We start from the raw sequence: 24,138 nt of genomic DNA on the forward strand, positions 1-24,138 counted from the left end.
CTGTCAAAGTTGCACTCTTTCTGTCGATTATATTGCTTTATTTGATGTATGGTAGCTGATGTGTAGCCTGAGATGCTGGTTAGGGGCGTTGTTAGGGGCTTTGTGTGTGGGTGGAACAAGTCATCGAGGGTTGCAGCCTAAGAAGACGTAGCACGGTCAACCGGGTAAGGACTTGCCTGGTACCTGGCCGTGCTGAAGAAAAATGGCCTGTCCTCGTGGAAGGACAGGTGGGCGTGATGACTGCAAGGATAAGCCACATCATCATTCTCAACCTACCATGGTGGATGAAGATTGGGGCGATCAACCGGGAGATGCGAAGTCCCGGGTCCTGATCGTGACCGAAGAGGAAGCCCTGTCTTGGCAGGTGAACACATGGCGCGACCACCCGTCGAGTGGGAATCCTCCGGTTCCTGGTCGTGGCCGAAGAAAAATCCTGTGCTTACGCGGTGCAGGTTGAAACATCCTACCGCTTGATCGGAGGTGTAACGGCGTGGATCCTCAACCAATCATGGTCGCCTACCGCATGTCAGATTGAGGGTAGACGAAAGCGTATTTGAAAGCTAGGAAGCTGAAGCGCAGTTGCGGCTATTGTTGGTTCATGTTGGATATCCTCTAAGGATGAAACGGTTCTGGCGGCCTACGTTGGGAGAGGTTTTTAGTGGGTAGTGTATCAGGCTGCGGATGCCCCTTCTGGGCGCCGCTAGGTCGCCCCTTCTGGGCTGTGACCTCATCTTTTGTGCTCACCCTTTAGGGTGCTGCCATGTTGCCCCTTCTGGGTTGCCTCTTCTGTCAAAAAAAAAAAAAAAAAAAAAAAAAAGGGTTAGGTTAGGTGGATTTCCACTGAAGGCTCGGGGCCAAGAACACCGCCCCGGGCCCGGACGGCATCTCCGGCCGCGCCTGAGTTATCGCGTCCGGCGCCCTAGGTCCGAAGCTGTGCCGCCTCTTCAGCGCCGCGTTGGTGCAGGGGGTGTTCCCCTCGATATGGAAGGAGGGGCGGCTGGTCCTCCTCCGAAAGGACGGACGGCCCGTAGACTCTCCCTCTGCGTACCGGCCCATTGTGCTGTTGGACGAGGTGGGAAAACTCTTCAAGCGTGTCATCGCCAAACGCCTCGTCCACCACCTGTCGAGTGTTGGCCCCGATCTGGCCGACACCCAGTTCGGGTTTCGCGAGGGTCGCAGCACCATAAACGCTATTCAGCGGGTGCGCACCCTCGCCGAGTCGGCCACGTCCCGGGGTGGGGTGGCGCTGGGCGTCTCTATGGACGTTACAAACACGTTCAACACCCTGCCCCATGGGACGATACGGGGGGCGCTGGTTCACCACAACGTCCCCCCGTATCTGCAGAGGATCATCGGGGCCTTCCTGGATGGCAGGTGGATACACTACACGGGCCGGGGCGGTACGCAGCACTGGAGGGAGGTCGACCGCGGAGTGCCCCAGGGGTCCAAACTGGGCCCCCTCTTATGGAACCTGGGGTACGACGAGGCGCTGCGGGTGAACCCGGGGTGTGGGCCACGGTATTCGCAGATGATTACTTCCTGCTGGCCACCGGGTGGGACTGGTTGAGGACCTGCCGCCGTGCCGAGGTGGGGGTCGCCATCGTGCGAGGAGTGATCCGGGGGCTGGGTCTGGCGCTGACTCCCCACATGAACGAGGCCATGTGGTTCTTCGATCCTCGGCGTGGGGTAGCCCCTCCGGCCCAGCTCTGGCTCGAGGTCGACGGGTGCCGGATCGTGATCGGCCGGAGTCTTCGGTACCTCGGCCTGTATCTCGACAGCCACTGGCGGTTCGATGTTCACTTCGACCGCCTGGCTACCCGATTGGAATGCGTGGCGACCAAACTTGGCCGCCTTTTGCCCAACCTCGGGGGGCCGGGAGTGAGGGTTCGCCGCCTATACGTGGGAATCATCCGGTCCATAGCCCTATACGGGGCTCCGATATGGGCCGGCGATCTGGCGGTCAACAGGCAGAGCTGCACTCTGCTGCGGCGGGTGGAGCGCCGGCTAGCCATCAGGATCGTGCGGGGCTACTGCACGATCTCCTACGAGGGGGCGATATTCCTGGCGGGTCTCATCCCACTCCGGTACCAGGCGGAGGTCGAATTCAGTACATACTGGTATTCGCGAGCCCTCCGCCAGGCCGGGGAGGACCGGCTGGGGCCGACGGTCGAGAAACATCGGAGACAGGCCCGGGTGGTCGCGGCGGAAAGGTGGCAGAGATCCCTAGCAGAGGGGGCTGCCGCTGGAGGCCGCGCGCGCCTTCGGGGCGGTCCTGCCGGTGTTATCGGAGTGGCGGGACCGCGGCCATGGCGGCCTGTCGTTCCGGGTCATGCAGGTGCTCTCCGGACACGGGGTGTTCGGGGAGTTCCTGTGCCGGAGGAACAGGGAATGGACCCCCCACTGTTGGCTCTGCGGGGCGGCGCAGGACACCGCACAACACACGCTGGCGGAGTGCCCGGTGTTTGCGGTGGCCCGCCACGCCCTGACAGCGGAAATAGGGGAGGACCTCTCGCCGGCAGGCGTCGTGAGACAGATGCTTGCCGGCGAGACAGAATGGAGGGCCGTGACCTCCTTCTGCGAGGTCATGGCCCTCAAGGAGAGGTCCGAGCGGGATCGTGAAAGGTACGATCCCGCTCGGAGAGATCGCGGACGTGGGCCGCGACGACGATGCTGGGATCCGCCGCCGTAAGGGGTGCGGGGGGGGGGGGGGCGATGACGGCTTTCGCTGTTTGCCCCCCCGGCGCGACGGATGCGGCACGGGGTTGCGTAGCGGGAGGGCATGCGGGCCCTCCCGTCTCCTGGGAGAGATTTTTACGGGGATGTTTCATGTGGGGGCGGGAGGGGTCGCGGTGTACCCTCCCTCCCCGGACGAAATGAGCCCTCACCCCGGTCGGACTCGGGGGCGTGCGGGTGGGGAACCCGTTTTCAATCGGGGGCCCCGTTCCGTCCGCCTCTGGGGGGCCCGGTGACTCCGGGCGGAAAGTGGAGTTTCCCTCTCACGTTGGGAGTGGCGCTGGCCCCCCCAGGGGGGGTGCAGCGGAGCCCACAGGGGGACGACTCGGCGGGCCGCAGGCGCCCTGTTCGGGAGCCATTGCACGCGGACCCGGGGTGTAGCCGGCACCGGAAGCCGGCGGAGCGAAGTGCTGCGCCCGATCTTCCTCGCGGGCGGGCGGGGTGTTGCTCCTCCCGTAGCCTGTGAGGAGATCGAGGCGCGGGGACTGCAGGCGGTACGGGCTGGGGAGCCCGGCCGCCATTGCACGCAGTTCCCCCGCGATGGAGCCGGCACCGGGTGCCGGCTGGGGGAATCAGCACTCCCCCGGTGAGGGGCGCCTTCAGTGCACGGCGTGGGAGGCTCCGGAGTTATAGTAATCAGGTCCCGGAGCCTCTGCCATACGCCAGAGGAGGTCGCCGTGGGGTTTTAGTCAGTAGGAATCTGACACTCCCCCGCTGTCCCTCCCCCCCCAGGGGCGGTCTAATGTAAGATTTCCCCACGAAAAAAAAAGAAAAACAAAAAAAGGTGGATTCCCGCTCGATGCGTCGAGGAGAGCGGACGTGTTTCGTGGTCGCTCCGTGGTTAGATTTGCAACGCGGTGGATAGCGGCTTAGTTACTCGCGTTTTTTGGTAAAATCGTGTTTATTGTGTGTTTGGAAGTGCTATTGTGTCGTTTTTGATTAAATAGTGTATTAATTTATTATTAAACATTGAAAACGTGGTGTGCGTGTTATGGGGCATTTCGACTTCGTGTTTCCGGTGTTCGGGCTGTGTTGCGTGTTTAACGTGGTCAGCGCGGTCAGAAAACACAAACACCTGAGTAACGGTAACAATAAATATATTTAACAAAAAAGAAAAGTATATACAAGAGTAAAGCGTGGTCCGAAACTATACACTATTTAAACTAAGCTTATTACAATAAAACACACGCGTGGACTGAATATCGTTTTGGATGTAACAATATCACGAGTAAAGCGTGGGCTGAAGTAATACGCGTCGCGTGGGCAGCAAAACTATGTACTTGTAATGATCGGCGAGGACTGCGAAACACGTGTTCTCACGTCGAACGGTCGTACAAGAAGAACAAGAATCGATCATGGCGTCGATCGTGCCGGTTCCGCGTGGAGAGGGGACCGCGTGGACAAAGTGGGCCCGAGAGGTGCTGCCGCTATCGGTAACGACGCACCAACGAAGTATTTTCGTTGCCAACTTCGCCGTTCGGCGTAGACTTGGGGAATTTCGCCAACATTTCCCCCCGGCCATCAGCGACTGGTCGATGATGTGGTCTGCGTGTCCGAGCTGTTCTGCGAGGGCTGATGAAGAATGGCCAGCTTGGCGATGGGCCGCGTGAGCGTCGTGGTGGCCGTCTTGAGTTCGGCGACTCTGCTCAATCCGTCCTTGCCTGGTAGGAGTTTGAGAACCCGTGCCATGGGCCATTTCCCTGGGGGCAAGCGTTCATCAGTGATAAGAACAAGAGTGCCTACCTTGATCTCATTTGATGGATGGTGCCACTTCGAGATTGCCTGGAGTCGTTGAAGGTACTGCGTGGACCAGAGTCTCCAAAATTGTTGGAGGCGCTGTTGTAGAAATTGCCATCTTGACAAGCGATTGACTGCAACTTCTAGAAGCGTGGGCTCTGGCACTGCGTTGATCTGCGTTCCAATCAGGAAATGTCCTGGTGAGAGGGCTGCGATGTCGTCTGGATCGTCGCTGAGTGGTTCCAGTGGCCGCGAGTTGAGGATCGCTTCTATCTGCGTGAGCAATGTTACTGATTCCTCGTACGTCAGTAGAGCGTCCCCAATCGTCCTCTTGAGGTGAAACTTGAGAGATTTCACAACCGCTTCCCACTTTCCACCCATGTGAGGGGCGGCAGGAGGGTTGAAATGCCACTGAGTTCCGTCCTCAGCGAGCAGTGCTGCGATGTCCTGATTTTCCTGCGTGCTCTGCGTGAACTGCTTCTTTAATTGCGTGTCTGCTCCTTGGAAGTTGGTGCCGCAGTCTGAATAGAGAGCAGCTGCGATGCCTCGTCTTGAGGTAAATCTGCGATATGCTGCGATGAAGGCGTCTGTCGAGTAGTCAGAACCAACTTCCAAGTGCACGGCGGATGTTGCGAAGCACACAAATACGCAAATCCACCCTTTCTGCGTCTTGGCTCCTCTTCCCTTCCAAGTTTTCAGCGTGAGCGGTCCTGCGTAGTCCACCCCTGTGTGGGTGAACGGGCGTGATGGAGTGACTCGACAAAGAGGTAGTTGGCCCATCAGTTGATGGGCACGGATCCCCCTCTGCCGAGCACACTTCACACACCGCAGGATATGCGTTTTTACTGGAGCTCGTCCACCGATGATCCAGTAGCGTTGTCTGAGAAAGGCAAGAGTGGATTGCGTACCTCCGTGCATGGTCTGATGATGAGCGTGGTCGATGAGAAGCGTTGACAGTCTCGAATCACGAGGCAAAATTACCGGGTGTTTGCCCTCGTGCGAAAGTTCTGAATGTTGGAGGCGCCCGCCTACCCTGGCGATTCCCTGATGGTCGAGGTAAGCCGTGAGGCTCGTGAAAGGATGCGTAGACGGAAGCATTGTTCCCTTTGCGAGTGCAGCGAGTTCGTCTTTGAAGAACGTAGACTGCGTGGCCTGAATCCAGTAAATTCTGGCCCTTTCCATATCAGCTGCGGTGATGAGAAGCGTGGGCGAAGCATCTTGTCGTTTGAACAGCTTGTCCACGAATTTGAGGCAGAGAGCGGTGATTCTGCGTAATCTGTTAAAGGAAGAATATTTATAGATTAACTCCCATGAATATTCTTTTACTGCGTTTGCCGTGTGGAGTGCGACGACAGCACGAGCTCCTGGGGCGCCCAACTCGTCTGCATCGACACTGGTCTGCTTGGGCCACGCGTTCTGCGTTTGCGTGAGCCACGGTGGTCCCGTCCACCAAAGCGAGTGCTGCTGTAGCTGATCTGTCGTCATGCCTCTTGACGCGCAGTCAGCCGGATTCGAAGATCCTGGTACATGCCTCCAGTGAAAGTTCTGCGTGATCTCCTGGATTTGGATTACCCTGTTGCGTACGTAATCCTTCCATTTGGAGGGGTGCGTCTTGATCCAAGCCAGCGTAACTTCTGAGTCCGTCCACATAAATGTCTGAGAAACGGGCATGTTCAAAGTAGCGTGAACATGCCGCATCAGTTTAGAGAGTAGCAGCGCTGCTGTGAGTTCCAACCTCGGGATGGTCAGACGTTTGAGTGGTGTCACTCGCGTTTTCGAGCAGATGAGAGAAGTGTGGGTACCCGTGGACGGTGCGTGGACAACGAGATAGACGACGGCTGCCATTGCGAGGACAGAAGCATCTGAGAAACCATGTAGCTCAACTGTTGACGTAGTCAATGTGTTGAACCATCGTGGAATGGATAGCCTGGCCAGGCGCGTTAAATCTTCTCTGATGCTGAGCCAGCGATTTGTAATTGAAAGAGGCAGCAGGTCGTCCCAGCCGAGTTCCTGTAACCAGAGCTCTTGAATGAGAATTTGGCTCTAATAACTACAGGTGCAACAAAACCGAGAGGATCAAATAGTTGTGCTACTTCTGAGAGGACGAGGCGTTTCGTGAACTGCGTGCGTTAAGTAGCTGATATGGTTGCGAAATTGAATGCGTCTTCATGCGGTGTCCATTTGATTCCGAGAATCTTGGTTTCGCAGTCGTCAAACGAAATTGATGCGTTGTTCTGATTATCTGCGAGGGCTTCAAGCAACGACTTGCTGGTAGAGTGCCATTTTGCCAACGGAAATCCACCCGCTTGGCAAAGTTGCGTCAGCTGACTTGCAACATCCTGTAGATGGTCTGCGGTATCTGCGCCACCAAAAATGTCGTCAACGTACCTGCCATTTTTTATGGGTTCGACGGCAAGGGGGAATTTCCACCCTTCGTCGTCAGCGAGTTGCAAGAGCGTTCTCACGGCTAGGTACGGTGCAGCTTTCGTTCCGTATGTGACCGTGGTCAGCTGGTACTGCGTTTCCTGTTGAGTTTCATCCAGCCAGAGTATCTGCTGCAAGCTCCAGTCCTCCGGATGCACCTTGATTTGGCGATACATCTTCGTGATGTCGGTTGCAAACAGATGTTTGAATCTGCGTATCCAGATGAGCAGATCTGCGATGTTCAGCATAAGGTTCGGACCGGTGTGGAGAAGATCATTTAATGCGTGTCCTGAAGAAGTTGGGCTGGAGCCATTGAACACCACTCGCAAGGCGGTGGTCGTGCTGCCCAACTTGAGAACGCCATGGTGCGGAAGAAAGTACTGAAACGGACTGATTATTGAGTCATTGTTCAGTCTTACCATGTGGCCAAGCTGCTCATATTCGAGCATGAACTTGGTGTACAGCTGTTTGTACTGAGCGTCCTTGCTGAATCGTCGGTGTGTCCTCCGAAGACAATGGTGCGCCATCTGGTATGAATTGCCAAGTGCTCGTGGATGGAGTTTGAGTGGCAATCGCACGATGTACCTTCCTGAAGAGTCTCGCGAATGCGTGGTCTGAAAGTGATCTTCGCACTCTTGCTCTTCTGGTGTGAGCAAGGGTGCCGTGTCCTGCGGTGGCTCTTCTTGCGTCCAGAAGCGGCTGAGTAACTCATCCAACTGGCAATCGGTGTTACTGACCGTCACCTGATGAGAGGTCCTGCGAATGGTCTGAATGCCCTCGAGGGGCCCGATTACGAGCCAACCGAAGATCGAAAGTTGAGCGATCAACGGTGTTGAAGCGTTCCGGATGATGTTTGGCTTGATGACTTGCCCGTTCGGCTCCGAGAATAATGTCCACCGGTCTGGAGACGAGAAATTGCGGATCTGCTAGATTCAATTTCTCCAGATGCGATGGCAGCGTTGGACGAGCTGGTGGTTCGGATGGTAAGCAAGTGGTCACCTTCGTCAGCACATGTGCTTGAATGGTGACTGAGAGTGGTCTGTAATTTGAATGGAGGGTAATATTGACCACTCCATTCGTCTGCGAGGTCCTTGCTCCACCAACTCCGTGGACATCCAATGAGGAGCGTTGTCTTCTGAGACTGAGCTGCGTTACTAATGACTCTGAAATCAGCGAGACTTCAGAGCCCGAATCAATGAGTATTCTTACTTGCTGCACTGCGAGGTCAGTGTGCACTCTTGCGAGTGCCGTTGCTAAAAGCGTGGTCCGTGGTCTGCGTGTACTGGTTGCGTGGGCTGAACGATTTCTGTGTGCGTGGGCTGCGATGGCTGCGGGTGCGTTGACGACTGCACCGTCACTTCAATGTGTGGTAGTTGAAGTGGTTGGCGTGGTCTGCGTGGTGGCTGCTGGAGCCGGCGTGGACGTGGTCTGCGATGGTGCCGTTGGTGGGAGACCAGGCACTAGCACCTTGCTAATATCCGCACCGTGGAGCATAGTGTGATGTATCTCCTCGCAGATCTTGCACCGTTGTCGTGTTCGGCAGCTGCGCAGGTTGTGATGGCCAAGACAGTTCACGCAAAGCGCGTGTGCCTTGACCACGTTGGCGCGGTCGTGCGGGGTCAGTGCTCTGAATGGTGGGCATGCTGACAGAAAGTGATCTTTCTGGCAGAAAGCGCACGGGTAGAGTGCGGACTGCGTGGACCTGGCGTTGGCTGCGGGTGCTGCGGGGGCGGGAGCAACTGTTCGTGTAGTTCCTGCGTGGGCTGCGACTCGTGCTGGAGCGGAACGTTGCTGCGAAGGCTGCGTGGTCCTGGATGTCGTGGTCGGCGTGGGCTGTACGGCACGAGCAGTGCTCAGCTGCTCCAGCTGTTCTAGGGTGCGTGCGCGCGCAAGCAGAAACGTGGTCAGCTGTTCTAGTGTAGGGTAGTCCTTCGTCGTGGCCAGCGAGGACTCCCAATGCTCGCGCGTGTCCGCGTCGAGCAGTCTGACGAGGATGGTGAGCAAGAAGCAATTATGGGCGTCCTCCAACCCGAACGACCGTAGCGCCTGCTGCGTCTCCTGGATGATATTCACCATCTTCAGGAGCGAGGCCGCCTTGCGCATTTTCATCGGCTTGAGGTTGGCAAGCCGGTCCATGTGCGACTGCACGTTTAGCCGCTTATTGTCATAGCGGCCGTCGAGCAGTTCCCACGCCTGCTCCAGGGCGCCATCGGTGGTAGGAAGGTGGCTAATCAAATTTGCCGCGTGGCCAGTAACAGCTCCCTTTAAGTATAAAAACTTATCGTGTGCGGCGAGGTCAGCGCGTTCGCTGATAACAGAAGCGAAATGGGCCTTGAATTCTGCCCATTTGCTATAGTCCCCTTCGAACTTCGGGAGCGCGATCTCGGGGAGGCGTGATCGGCTTGCCGAGGACTGCGTGGGCGCGTCGCTCGTCGAGGCCGTCGTGGTCTGCGTGGGCTGCGTGGTCTGCTTTATTTTCCGCTCAAGCTGCGCCAGCAACTTGCGAGCCGAAAGTACCACGCGCGCTTCATTAGAAGCCACCTTTTCCTTGAAATAGGCGTGGTCGAGCTGCGTGGACGGCCAAACCTTCGAGAGGGCAGCGTGTTCGCGCTGGAATTCAACATGAATCTCCAGAATCGTGTCCCTCATGAGCTCCGGTTCTTCTGGCGCGACGTCTGCGGGGGCCTTGTTGAGGGTCACCTGCAGGTCCTCCACCATGGCCAGGAGGGTGTCAAGCCGTTCCTCCTGGACACGGGAGCGCACCTGGAGCTCCGCTGTGAGACGCGTGGGCGAGCGTGTGCGCGTGGTCTGCGAGGTCTCTTCAGGAACCTGAAGCGTGGTCGGCGAGCGTGGACGAGCGGCCTGCGATGGCTGCGTGGTCGTTTCCGTTGCGTGGTCTGCGTCGAGCTCTGACGCCGTCATGGCCGCCGGCGTCTCTTCCGGTTTTGAAACCGGGGAGGGATCGCGCGATTTAGGCATTTTAATAAAGAGTGTCACTGAGTACTTTTAAAATGCACTGAAAATCACCCTCGTCACCTGAACGGCACAATTCACCTTTACCGTGTTCCGCGCACACAAAGCGAATCCCTGAGTTCGCGTGAAGCGCGGTCACTACACGTAATGGCGGTGAAACAACCGTTAAGCGTCACTACGCGAACCGTTACACAAGCCGGGTGTGTTTATCCGGCTCGAAGGACCAAGATGTTGCGTGTTGTAATGATGACGTGTACGCGAAACACGTGTTCTCACGTCGAACGATCGTACAAGAAGAACAAGAATCGATCATGGCGTCGATCGTGCCGGTTTCGCGTGGAGAGGGGACCGCGTGGACAAAGTGGGCCCGAGAGGTGCTGCCGCTATCGGTAACGACGCACCAACGAAGTATTTTCGTTGCCAACTTCGCCGTTCGGCGTAGACTTGGGGAATTTCGCCAACAGGCTGATAATTATAAACATTAGACGTTATTTATGGATAATTCTGATTAATTGTGAACGTTCCGTAGTGAAATTCCGCGTTTTTTGAGACATTTCGTGATTAATTAATGAAGACAACGCATGCAAGATCTGACAGGTTTTCAAGATGGCCGCCGTAGTTGAAGAAGGACAGACGGTTGCACGCGCGGCCAGGGCCTTGGATAGAAGAGGACAGACGATGTAAAATTCGGTCAACGGTTTGGTTTGGTGACGTATTACTTTTATTCCTTTATTGCGTTTTTGCGTTTTTATTTCATTTTGTGTTGGTTGCGCCGGTTATTAAGTGTATTAAGTGTTTTGTGTGAAGTGTATCGATATTTTATCATTTTTATCATCATTTGCATTATTAATAAATTCACTGTGATTAACACTGTTGATTTCATACATTTGCCGGGCATATTGTTTATGCAATTCGCGCTATATATATATATATATTGATTGATTATTCTATCTTTCTTTATGGTATTTTATTCTGTCTCATTTATTTTAATTTATTTTAATTATTTGTAACGGTATAGTGATATAATGCGTTTAATAAATCTGCGCAACTTATGTATCGTTAGGTGATTTAATCGTGATCAAATAGTCTAATAGTTTAATTGTTCCATTTATTTATTGTTTGTCGTATTTACCGCTGGTATTTTACTTTATTTGCTATTTGCGGTGGTTTAATATCAGTTAGTTAGTTAGTTATTTATTTAACGCTTCTCTTTCGAATAGAGAAGATGACAATCTCCAAAGTATAGAATTTTTTTATTTATTTCTAAAGTACAGATGATATTAGAGTCGTCTATGTTAAAATATGATTTTTTTTATTCTGCTAAATAATTAAAAATAAATAATAAAGATGCACAATTTTTAAAAAATTCACGTAACGTGAAAACGCTCTCTGATTGGCTCATGCATCAGTGACGTCAGAAGGCATATAAAGTACCGCTATACCACGCTATACCTGGCTATACCACGCTACACAACGCTACACCACGCTACAACCAGTTATTATTTGTTATTTATTATTATTTGTTTCATATATTAAAGTAAGATGATTGAACCGGGATTCGTGAAAGCTGATTCAACAAATTTACCGAACATCGATGTGTTTATGGTGGCTGAATTTGTTAAAAACGATGATAGGTACAATGCAGCTGAGATATGATTAGTGAAAGCATCATTGTAAGTAATAATAAAATAGACATATTGATCAATAAATAATTGTAACGTCAATAACAATGATTTTAATAGCTTTTAATACGCTCAAAAATATTGTGAATATAGATCTAGTCGGGAAAGTTACGGAGATAGTGCAATAGGCTACGTTTGCTTACGGAGAGAGTCGTCTATCTGCACAATAAAAGGAAAAATATATCCAGAGCACCGAGTAAAAAGTAAGAGATATGCAGTGACTTTGGTGGTAAATGAAGCAGATGAAAGTATAGAAGAAGTCAATTGTGAAGATTGTGCTGCATCGCAAGGTAATATCCTATATTTCTTCTTAAAACAGTAAGTTATGTATTGTCAGACACGTTAACATTGTTTGTATTAATATCTGTAAAAATGTTGTATGGTATATAATATATAACTGTCTTTCTTCTTTTAGGAGGATGTAAACATGTATTAGCATTTTTGATGTGGCTCCACCGCAAAAGTGAGCAGCGTTCTCCAACAGAAGTGGAATGCTATTGGAATAAACCAATATTGGGAACAGTTGGGACAACAAAGAAATTTGTAGAAGCAACAGAATTGTGCAAGGAAGAAATTCCGAGCACTGTTCTACCTGATAACTCTACATTCTTACAAAATATTTTAAAGAAAACTGAAGGAAAGCAGATAGATAGCCAGCTATCGAGACACAATTTCGAAGTATTAGATCGAGAATGTTATTCGCTATCATTACATCATTTGCTAATAGCATTCCTTAAGAATGGAGGAAGTGCTGCCAATGATTTCATACAATTTGCTATGTCAAAAATGACAGCACAATTGATTTCTAAAACGGAAGTAGAAACAAGGCAGCAAAGCGAAAGTTCGTTGTGGTATGAGCTCCGCTATGGCAGAATTACTGCATCTGTTATGCATGAAGCAGCTCATTGTAAAACTGCAGATGGGAGTTTCACCAATAAAATTCTTGGTGCAGCGAAGAAATTTGACTCGGCCTTAACGCGGCGAGGAAAAAATGTAGAAAAGACCGTGATTTCAGAAGTGGAGAAATTAATAAATAAAAAATTAAAGAAATGTGGTATTATATTGATACCACAATGCCCAATGCTAGGAGGCTCTCCAGATGCAATGGGAGAAGATTTTGTGGTTGAGGTGAAATGCCCCGGTTCAGACAAAACGTTCTCCCAATATATAGCAAATAACCAAATAACCTCTAAATATAAAGCACAAATTCAAGTACAAATGTTTGCTACAAAAACAAAAAAAGGATTATTCTGTGTCGCAGATCCAGAATTTGAAAGAAGCAGAAAAGTAAATTTACTATGGGTAGATTTTGATGGAAGTTATACATCAGATTTAGCAAATAAAGCAATAAGTCTTTGGAAAGAAAATATTTATCCCAAAATGCAAAATTCTATTTTAAAATAAAAGTTACACAACTTTTAATAAGTATAAATTATTTTTGTACAAAATAAAATGTATCATTACAAAGAAAATAATTTTCTTTTCTACCTCACTTTACCATTACCATTCATTTCCAGGTACTAGGAGATATAAGTAACAAGATATCTTTGTTTAAGGAAAAAATAATATATTTACATAAATTACATTATTAAGACATAAAATAAAGTTATCAGCATTATCATATATCATGTATCAATAACTGGGTTTTGCAAATTGATTAATGCAGATGCTATTTTTACTACTGAATCTATATATGGTATTGTATAATGATCAATAGTGGCATGTGGTTCCAGCAGTGCATATTCTCTAATTCTTCTGATCACTCTTTCAACGTGAATTCTTAAACTCGCAATGCGTTTAGTTAATAATACTTCTTCTTTTGAAGATTTCTGCTGAGTTGAGACAGACGGAGGTCGAACAAGTTCAATTTGTTTCCTTTGTAGGATTGTTTGAATTTGTTTGAATCCTCTATCCGTCATTATTTGGCATTTATCTGGCAACACATCCATTATTTTGCATTGATCAAACAACTCCACATCACTAACTCTGCCTCCATATCCCGTTGAAATAAATGTTATCAGTCCATCTGCTGATATACAAATCAAATACTTTAAGGTATTGCATTTTTTGTATTCTGACCAGGTCAGAGCTTGATGTAACGCATTCTGTGGTTTTTCAATTTGAATTTCAAAATAATCAATAATACCAGCAACTTCACTAAAATTTAACCTAAATGGTATTGGTAGGTTTTTTTTCAAATTCTCCTTATCAGGATAATAAATTAATGCCTTTAGGACATGTGCAATTTTGTGGACACTTCTTTTAAATATTTTACTTGCACCACTTGCAGACAATCCAAATTGGTCTCCTAATCTTTTGAAGGTATCATTCTTTTTAATTTTCATGAGTGTCAATTTAATATTGTCACTTGGTATTTCAGTGCCTCTCTGTATATCTTCAATTATCCATAGCCATTGCTTCGTGATACCAATATAATTTTTGGGATCAGTCGATATAAAATAATTAATTAAGCGAAGAGCAGCTTGCTTCATTTCCAAATCTTGTTCCTCTGCTAAATCTGATAATTCTCCTGGTGATGGGTAATACTCACTATGACTAAGACTAGATTTGGAGGTAATAGTGGCAGATGCACTACTAGAAGATGTGGTAGGCAGATTTATTGGCGAACATTGTTTATCGACCATAATTGGTTTTGCTAAACATCCTGCTGTAGACGTAGAAGGTTTAGCTGTTATTGCCTTGCTCCTAAAATGTTTTTTTATGAGAGTCTGCTCAGGTTCCTTATTTTTAATTACTGCAGTGACTGTTTCTGCAGTAACTGTTTCTGCTGTTCTTTCTTGAGGTGCAGGTAAATATTCCAGTTGTTTGGAAGATGGTCCTGCATCGGTATCAAAATTCGGAGGACAATTCTCATCTGCCAACATCTCTGCAACTGTTCTTTTTCTGTTTAATTTTACGAAGCCAGGTCGAGGTTTAGAACTTTTGGCAGTATTGCGACCAGGATGGCAATCAAAAATATGTGGCACCACACCCTGCTTCATCCTAATTGAACCCCCCATCAGTCTGTAGCGGGTATAATTTTCCATGTCTTCCTGTAACTATTTTTTTTATTATTATTTATTATTAAGCTTAAGTTTATAATCATAATTATTTTCTTAATATTTACGTTAAAATGATCTTCACAACAGTAGTAGTTTGAGTTTGTTGGTTGATCTGTTCGATGAGCTGCCTTGAACCACAAATTCCGCACTTTTTCATTTCTCGGCACTTGAATAAAAAGTTTTTCTGGATTTTTGAGTTGTGTATTTAAACACAATGGTACAAAGCACCAACGGTACGTTTGTTGTTTACTCATAGTTGCAGATTTTTAATCGTTTCGTTAGTTCGCTATGTAAACGTATACGCTTTATTCGGGGTTATATGCCATATGACGTCACCGGCGAGTACGTGGTTTTACCGCGTTTTTGGTCGATTCAAAAATCATTATTTTTAATAATTTTTTTCTGTCATTTTTGCATTTAAAAATCACAAACAAAAAATTACAATAAAAACCAAATATAAACATTCTAATAAAAATATTCCTGAAAAATGGTATTCTTCCCTATTTGCTTGGCGCTTTTATCGGAGCGTTCCCCCAACCGTACATATTGTTGTTACACTGTAATACTCATCTGCTTAAACCTATATTTAAACCTATTTAAACCTATATATATATATATATATATACAGTAGTTTTGTAGTTCCCATAACTCTTACTTACACATCTATTCAAATAAACTAAACTGCATACTGCTACTAACAAAAGATACAAAAGATACAAAAGGCGATTATCAAATCATAAAATAAAATACCATAAACTCTGATTCCTATAATTCCTGCGCGTACGCCTGTAAAAGAAAAACTATATAAACTAAACTAAGCTACTGTAGCTCTAGCAACTAAATAACGCCGTAATTGCACAACCCAAAAACTGAAGAGCAACTTATAGAGCAAACTAAAATAAAAATAGACCATATAATAAAGCACGCCTACATATTTAATGTGATGCCACATAAAGCAAATTAACTTAAACTTAAAGAATCTATCATTTGTGACTACTTGTCTTGATTTTATCTCTAGTTTTTGGTTTGCCCCCTTAGCCTTTTATTCTTCAGTCTTCGTTCCTTTTGTTTGCTCCTTCTTTCTTCTTCCCCCTCTGCTACCTCCCTGCGAGATTATCCTCCGTCCTCCTTGCACGTCCCTCTTCCGCTCTTCTTTCTTCTTCTCGCGCCTTCCTTCCTACTTTTGCACCCATTTTCCTTTCTTTTCATCCCACACCCACTCCTTGCCCTCTATCCATAACTTCCTATTACTGTGTTCTACTTCCGTTCCCTTAGCCCTTTCCTCTCTGGCTTTCTCTTTTATTTTCCATCTCATTCTCCTTTCCTCACTCGACAGATCCTCTTCCACGCTTACTCTCCATAGTTCCCATATTGCGCTTTTCTTTCTCAGCACCTTTCTACAGTCCTCTTCCTCCTCCAATTCAGTCAATATAATTTTCCTCCCTCCTTCTCCTGATAGCTCCGTCAACTTTCTTATCTCCACTTTCTTTCCTAGTTCCATTTGTAACATTATTTTAACCCTTCTACCCCTTTCTTCTTTTACCTCTCCTCCCACGTTTTTCCATACTAAACTCCTGCTTCTTCTTTCTTTCCTCTCCCTTTCCATTCTTCTTTCCCAGATCTCTGTCCAACTTTCCTCCTCTTCTTTCCCTTGTTTTCTTTCTTCTCTCCACCTTCTCCTTTCTCCCTCTTCCTCCTCTGTCTCCTCTCCGTCCTTGGGCTCTTCCCTCCTTTCCTTATTAGACTTTACCTCTCCTTCTTCCTCTCCTTTTTCCTTCTCTCCCCTCTTCACAACTTTCTCATTTTCCTTCATCTTTTCTCCCACGTTCTTTCCCATCGTTGCACTATTATTTTGTGCCTCCTCCTCTTCTTGTTTTCCTTTACCACCCTCCTCCTCTTCCCTTCTCACTCTCTTAGTCTCCTCCTTTTCTTCCATACTGGAGTCCTCTTCCTCGCTCTTTTTCCTGCTCTCGTCCTCATTTTCCGCCTTTGTAGTTCCTCTCTTACCAGATACCCCGGCGTGTGCCAGTCCACTCCGAGCGTCCATTTCAGGAACCTCTCGTGGAGTCCCTCTATCTCCTTCCACTCCCTCCATCCCCATACCTAGTTTATCCCATCTCCGTCCACACTAGTTTATCCCATAGCCAGATCCTTCTCTTCCAGTCTTTGCCGAATCTTCTTTTTCCTATCTCCCAGACCTGTCTCATCACCACTCCCGCCTTCCTGATCCTATCCTTCACCTGTAGTTCGCTTCCTCCATTCCTTCTGAAAACAAATCCTAGATATTTAAACTGGTCTACCTCTTCTATTTTCTTTCCCTTCCACCACCAGCTCGTTCTTTTCCATCTTCCTGCTCCTTTCCTGAATCTCATTATTTTTTATTTGTCCTGGTTCAGTTCCAGTCTTTTCTCGTCCAGGTACCTTTCTAATCTCTCTAACAGCGCTCTCATATTATCTTCCTCTTCTGCCAGTACCACCACATCGTCCGCGTAAGCCAGTGTGTATATTTTCCTCCCTCCCATCTTTATTCCTCCTCCTCCACCCTTACTCATCTTCTCTTCCATATCTGCTGTCAGTATGTTATACAGCAGTGGACTTAATGGGCACACCTGTCTCACTCCTCTCGCTGTCCAGAATGGTTCTGATATCCCGTCCCCTGTCCTCACCCTGCTTCTCGTCTCTCTCAGTATTTCTTTTACCCTTTTCCTTAACCCTTCTCTTACCCCTCTTTTTCTCATCGCTTCCAGCAGCACTCCTCTATCTACTGAGTCAAATGCTGCCCTCAGATCTATGAAAAAGGCTACCATTTTTCCCCTCACCCTCTTTATCTGCTTGTTCACCAAATAATTTAGTATGTATATATTGTCCGTCGTCCACATCCCTCTCCTGAATCCTGTCGGATTTACCGGTAGTATTCCCTTTCCCTCCACCTCCTCCCTTAGCCTTTCCGTCAGCACCGTCGCGTATATCTTGTATAGCGTGGGCATTAGTGTCACCCCTCTGTAATCCGTTGCCCTTGTCCCATCTCCTTTTTTCTTTATTGGTGCTATTATCCCTTCCTTCCAACCCTCCGGCCACCCCTCTCCTCTCCAGATTCTGTTACATAACTCCCAGGCCCAATCCAGCACCTCTTCTCCTCCATATTTCCACACCTCATTAGGGATTCCATCCCCCCCTGTCGCTTTCCCATCCTTCATCTTCGCTATCGCTTTCCTTATCTCCTCTTTACTTATGTCCGCTTCCTCGTCTCCTTCTATGTCCCTTTCTCCGCCCATCACTACTTTCTCCTCTGATCCGCCCAACAGATTGACGAAGTGTTTTCTCCACTCCTCCTCTTTTATGCCCGTTTTCGCCCTCCCTCTACTTTTCCTCTCCCTATTTATTATTCTCCACACATCTCCTTCTGTTTTTGCCTCCCCCACTTCTTTTTCAAATACCTTCTTTACCTTTTCCTTCTTTGATTCGCACATTCTATTGTACTCCCTTTTGGCCTCCCTGTATTTGTCCCCCCCTATCCTTCCTTTTCTCCAATCTCTTAGCGCCTTCCTCACTTCTTTTTTCCTCCTCAAGCTCTCTTCGTCCCACCACCCTTTCCTCACCTTCGTTTTGTTATTCTCCCTTCCTCTTTCCAGGGCCTTTCTAAACTCTTCCATCATTGACTCCATGTCCTCTTCTGGGTTTCCCCTCCTTCTCTCCTTCCAGTTGATTTCCTTTTTGAACTTTTCTCTTCCTTGCTGTGACCAGTTTCCTCTCGCCACTGGTTTCTTTCTTTCCTTTTCTTCTTCCTTCCCCACCCTCCAACCTTCCATTTTCAGAATCATTGGGTGATGGTCCGAGTCAATCTTGTCCCCTATCTCCATTCTTTTAATCCTCTCCTTCCCCTCCTCTTCCGCTATCACGTAATCTGTCACTGTATTCCCCCTTGCTCCCGTAAACGTGAACTCACCTTCTTCGTCTCCCCTGATGTTCCCGTTTATTATCTTCCATCCTGTCTCCCTCAGTGCCTCCAACAGAACTCTCCGCTCTGCATTGCGTTTTTTGTCTTTTGATTTTCTTCCCCCCTCTTCTTCTTCTCCCCCTACCTCCTTCCCTCCCCCCCTTCCTCCCCTGTTCTCGCGTTGAAATCCCCTCCTATTATCGTTGTTCTTTCATCTTCTATGTCTTCCATTCTTGCCCTGAGCTCCTTCATTTTCTCCTCTATATCCGTGTTCACGTATACCCCAATTATTCTCCACTTTTCTTCTCCTCTCCTGAATTCCGCTGACACTATTTCACCCTTCTCCTCTTCATTTATTATCCTCCCTTCCTTCCCCATCAGGCTCTCCCTCACCCCCATTAGCATTCCTCCCATTGCCCTTCCTTTTTTATTTTTCCTTTCTGCCAGCTGGGCTTCCCACCTATAACCTTTTGGTAGTCCTTCTATCTTCTCCCACCCTTTTCGCTCCAGCCATGTCTCCATTAGGACTATTACGTCCCATTGTGTTATCGTCTTCCAGAAGTCCTCATCCTTGTTTCTAATCCCCGCACAATTCCAAAATCCTATTTCCCACTCTTCTTTTTCTCCACCACCCCATGCGTCCTTTTCCTCCTCGCACTCTCTTTTCTCCTTTCCCCTCCCTTCCCTTGTCCTCTTCCTTTTCTTCTCCCTCTTTTCTTTCTCTATTTCTTTTTCCTCCCCCTCCTTCGCAGTTCTCCCCCTCTCGTTCTCTTCTTCCTTATCTCTTCTATCTTCCTGGCCCTCCTCTTTGTCCATCACTTCTCTTCCCCCCTACAGCATGTCTCCCCCTGATTTTCCAGCCATTATCTTCCTTCCCTGTCCTTCAATGTCTCTCTCTCTTCATCCCATCTCCACCATTTCCCTTCTATTCTTATCCTCCCATATTCCACCCATACGTCTCTTCCTTTTTCCCTTTCTTCTTTTGCTATCCTTCTTATCTTCCATTGAATCCTCCTTTCTTTCCATGTCAGGTCTTCCTCTATTCTTTCCTCCTTCCCCCTCAGTGCTTTCTTCTTCGCCATCACTTCTCTCTTGAATTCCATGGACTTCAATTTTACTTGTACCATATTCACCTCTCTTCCCCCTTCTATCCGCCCTACTGCTTTCACCTCCTCTACCGCGTCTTGTACCCCCATTATTTTCATTATCTCCTCTGTCTTCTCTTTCATCTCTTCTCTTTTCGTTTTCATCCCTCTGATTATTATGTTCTTCCTTTTTTCTTCCTTTTCCTTCCTTTCCCACTTGCTCTCCAGGTCCCTCAGCTTTTCCTTTATTACTTCTTCCCCCTCCCCTGTCTTTCCTTTCTCTCTTGTTCCCTGTTCCAATCTTTGTATTTTCTCTTCTATTATTCTCCATTTGTCCTTTTCTTCTTCTCCTCTTTCTATCTCCTCCGCGTTTTTCTTTAGCATTTCCATCTTCTCCTCCATCTCTCTCTTCTGCCTTCTCCAGTTGTCCTCTCTTTTCTTTATTCCCTATTTCTTTCTCTATTTCCTTCTCCATCTCCTCTCTCATCTCCTTCTCCTGGGCCCTTGCGCTGGCCTCTATTTTCTGGCTTAGTCCTTCTCCTAGTTCTCTTATCAGCCTTTTCAGTTCTCCGATTCCTCCTTCCTCTTCTGTTTTCTCTCTTTTCTTTTCCGGGGACTTCTCCACCAGCTTGCTCTCCTTGAATATCCACCCCATTGCCTGAGCGCTGTGGTCTCCCCCGTCTTCCCTCCCTCCTTCCTCTTCCGTTACCGTTTCCCTCTTCCTTTTCCATATTTCCTCTATACTCTCCATGTTTCCCGAACTTAAGCTCTTTTCTTTTTTCAGTGCCTCCACGTTCGTCGGCCTTCCTCTCCTCCCCGCTTTATCTACTCTTCCCGTATCTTCTTTTCCTTCCCCTGCTTTTTTCCTTTCCTTTACTTCTTCCGCCCTTTCCGCCATGTCTCCGTTCTCTCGTCCTTCTATCTCTACTTTACCGGCCGTGGCCTCTTCTACTCTGCCCTATTCCCCCCTTCTCCTAGATGTCTCCCCCAGCTTTTCCCTTCGCGCTCTTTCGTCTTCTCTCACCTCCTAACCTCACAATTCGTGCCCCACCTCGCTGTCCGTTTTCCTCTTGCTTTCGCTGTTTTCCGTTTGCTCTACTCCCTCACTTTTCCTCCCCCTATCCACTTGCACTTTCTGCTACTCTTATACTCACTTCCCCACTTATCTACACCTTTTCACTCCTTTTTCGCTCCGTTTGGCTCGACACCCGACCTCTCTCGACCGTTACCGCAACGGAACTCCGGTTTAATATCAGTGGTATAGTGTATTAATTTACGTGGTTTACATTGCGATATTGCTGTTTCGTCGTCTGATTTATTCATTTCGTATTTCATATTTCGTATTTTAGTTTATATTTTATTTCATATCTTATATTCTGTTTATCATCCATCATAATTTCGTTTGTTTAATTTATTTATCTTATTATATTTTATATTATTTCATTTCATTTCATCTCATTTCATTTTATTCTATTTTATTTTATTTTATCCCATTTCATTTTATTTCATTTCAATCTATTCTATTTTATTCTGACTTATTTATCCTATTTTATACTATTTTATTTTATTCTATTTTATTTTATTTTATTTCACCATCTATTCATATTCACACAGCCGATATTCATATTCCATATTTCATGCTATTTCACGTCATTTACGGTGCGGCATCGTATTTATTTTATTTTATTTTATTTTATTTTGGTTGCTATGTGCACTTTTATCGCGTGTTTAATAGTTTACGTAGTCTATTTGTGTCATTTCGCTTATTACTTCTGTAACGTGAAACGTTATCACGTGAATATGCCTAGAGTGGTATGGCAACATTGACATAGGAATATTTATCGATAGACTATTGTATCGATATGTCTCGAATGTTCTTCGAGGACCTTTTGTATCGATGGCTATAAATTAAGAGCGGAGTTTAAACCATCTGCGTGTACGCTCATATTATAAAATAAACAAAGCCAAAATTGTGAACCCCTCGACGTGGGTGATCGAGCTGAGAGAAGGCCGGAAATCTAGAGAATGAAATAGTTTCACTTAGTAAATTCCTAAAAGACTAATTTATGATAGACCATAGCTAATTCGTTGTTTTCGACCAAGTCACGAACGGTCCTTAAAAGTAACGAAGTCTTTTTCGATATCCTGTCTTTTCATGCACTCTAAGAGGGTCGTAAATTTCCTCAAGAGTTGCCTTTGGCAAGTACAAGGTCTTGTCTTTTCCTATTTTCTCTGGGTCCCACGCTTTCTCGTAGCACATGTGCGCTGCAACGTTCTAGCGTCTTGGCGGAGCGCCTCCACTTTCACGCGCCTGAGGGTGGACCACAGCCAGGAGAAGGGGCCCACGCGAGACGGGGTGGACTCCTCCACCATTGGACGAGGGATGATCCTGAGGGAGGATCCAGGATCCACAAAGGAAGGGGCATCGACCGACAACGCGCGAAGATCTCCTCCGCCAAGCGCAGAACGAGCAGAATGATTTTGTCGCTCAAATAGCAAAGTTGTTCTCACGCTGCAAATCAACACCATATTTTTGAAACAGTCTGATTAAATTCTGGAAATTAAAGACGTAATCAACTGTGAAAGATAGTTTATTTGTTTTATTGAATCACCTTACCTGCGCCTAAATTCCCTTGAAATCCCTATTTACCGCGAACGGACACGCAACATCTGCAAACGGTACGGCAGTATAATGTTTCAATTTGGCGATTTTCTTGACCGCGTTGCTATATTATTTATTTATTTATTATTTTATTCATTATGCCATGCATTATGCTGGGCTCACATTCTATTCCTTCCCTGTTAATTGATCTGATCTTATTTTGATTTGATTTGATTTGTTTTATTTTATTCCGTAAATTAGTATTAGTTAATACTATTTAATTGTGTGTTGCTTGATTGGTTGTATGAGATTTGCCTGATTACATGCGTTGTTTGATTTTGATTTTGATTTTTGATTTTCATTTTCATTTTCATTTTCATTTTCATTTTATTTGGTTAAGTGTCTTATGTTATTTATTTTATTTTATTCTAGTTTATTTATTTATTCGGCCTCTCTTTCCTTGGCGGTTGTTTTCCTTTATTTTAATAATTCCGATAATGTACTAGCGCAGTATGTCCTGCAATCCGCGCAATCTGCGGGTTTTATACGGGTTGATTTATTCCATAATTGTTATTAACCTAGCTTTATGGCAGGTTCACTTTCTTTTATAGTGTGTATTTATACTTATGTTCATACTTACATTCATATTTATATTATATATTTTATTTCATTTTATTTACAAACATAAATGATCTATATAATAATGATAATCGTAGCATCGATTTACTTATTAATAAATTTATTCTTGACTTTGGTCTGACTTCAAGTTTTGTTACCTTTTACTTTCAGTATAATTACCTTTACCCCTTTTCGTGAATAGTGTGGTATACCAGACTTATCTTTGATGATAGGTTTGATGGTAAGTATGGATCCCTAGGATTGCGCGGCTGTACGATAGATGGTTCTGCGGACGGTAACTGTGTAGGAATAAGTGATTCCTTAGGAATTAGGATTCCTACTTTATCAATTGATGGAAAACAAGATCACTACCGTTTTTCATATAGAATTTTATTAATTGTCAATTATTATAAATTTGTAATTACGATGTATATTTAACTGGTCCTAATGCACTTGACACAGCTTAGAACACTCAACAACGCATTCAAATTCTCTGATGAGAACACCCACGCACGGAATACAAAATTTCTCAAACACAAAGCTACCGCTTCAAACGTCCCCACGAGAATGGAAAAACTTCCCTCCGGAACGGGAAAACGACGCTTTTCCCAGAAGTAGATGTCGCGGTAAATTTATCGGAAGTGTACGCTACGGCGAGACGGTCGACCATCAGCAGAGGTCGCCACACTACCCCATTCCGAGTCTCTCGACCCGTTAGGGAGAGCAGACGACACCCTCGAATAGGTCCTTAAGGGTTGCGTTGACTCTTCCAATATTTCTATAAATGCCGGATTCAACCGTTCCACCGAAACGACCTGTTCCTTTCCTCGTAACTCGATAAGGAATGTGCGATCGGATATTCTCCGCAATACGCGACATGGGCCCTCGTATGGCTGTTCCAGGGGCCTTCTTACAGCGTCAACGCGCACAAATACATGACTGCACGAATATAAATCTTTGGATACAAAGTGCGATTTGCGTGCGTGATGCACCGTGGGTTTTGGTCGTACTTGTCTCATGGCGTCACGGAATTTACTAATATTAAAACTGTCAAGAGGTTGAACGTCCATAAAAAATTCGCCAGGTAATCTAAGGGGTGCACCATACAATAATTCAGCTGCCGATGCACCTATGTCCTCTTTAAAACTACATCGCAGTCCCAATAACACCGTGGGAAGCACCGCGACCCAGTCCTGTGACTCGTGACACATTATTGCCGCTTTTAGGGACCTATGCCACCGCTCTACCATGCCATTCGACGCTGGATGGTAAGCAGTGGTGCGGA

General features: G+C 46.9%; 4 protein-coding genes across 4 annotated transcripts; 1 reads left to right on the forward strand and 3 right to left on the reverse strand.

The window, feature by feature from the left end:
* Positions 1-6,599: 6,599 nt before the first annotated feature.
* Positions 6,600-8,009, reverse strand: LOC123987678. Its single transcript, XM_046285150.1, has 3 exons — positions 7,999-8,009; positions 7,723-7,933; positions 6,600-7,637 (listed from the first exon to the last, which is right to left on the reverse strand). The coding sequence occupies exons 1-3, from the start codon at positions 8,007-8,009 to the stop codon at positions 6,600-6,602; spliced, it is 1,260 nt and encodes a 419-aa protein (XP_046141106.1).
* Positions 8,010-8,253: 244 nt separating this feature from the next.
* On the reverse strand, positions 8,254-9,873 carry LOC123987679. The gene has a single exon (XM_046285151.1). The coding sequence runs from the start codon at positions 9,871-9,873 to the stop codon at positions 8,254-8,256; it is 1,620 nt and encodes a 539-aa protein (XP_046141107.1).
* A 1,536-nt stretch (positions 9,874-11,409) lies between these two features.
* Positions 11,410-12,840, forward strand: LOC123987680. Its single transcript, XM_046285152.1, has 4 exons — positions 11,410-11,501; positions 11,643-11,839; positions 11,965-12,761; positions 12,811-12,840. Exons 1-4 carry the CDS (start codon positions 11,410-11,412, stop codon positions 12,838-12,840), a joined length of 1,116 nt encoding a protein of 371 aa, XP_046141108.1.
* Positions 12,841-15,376: 2,536 nt separating this feature from the next.
* LOC123987681 (cilia- and flagella-associated protein 251-like) lies at positions 15,377-16,712 on the reverse strand. The gene is made up of 2 exons (XM_046285153.1): positions 16,362-16,712; positions 15,377-15,397 (listed from the first exon to the last, which is right to left on the reverse strand). Exons 1-2 carry the CDS (start codon positions 16,710-16,712, stop codon positions 15,377-15,379), a joined length of 372 nt encoding a protein of 123 aa, XP_046141109.1.
* Between the last annotated feature and the right edge of the window lie 7,426 nt (positions 16,713-24,138).

Source organism: Osmia bicornis, chromosome 3 (assembly GCF_907164935.1).
Source record: "Osmia bicornis bicornis chromosome 3, iOsmBic2.1, whole genome shotgun sequence".
NCBI classification, from domain to species: Eukaryota; Metazoa; Arthropoda; class Insecta; order Hymenoptera; family Megachilidae; genus Osmia; species Osmia bicornis.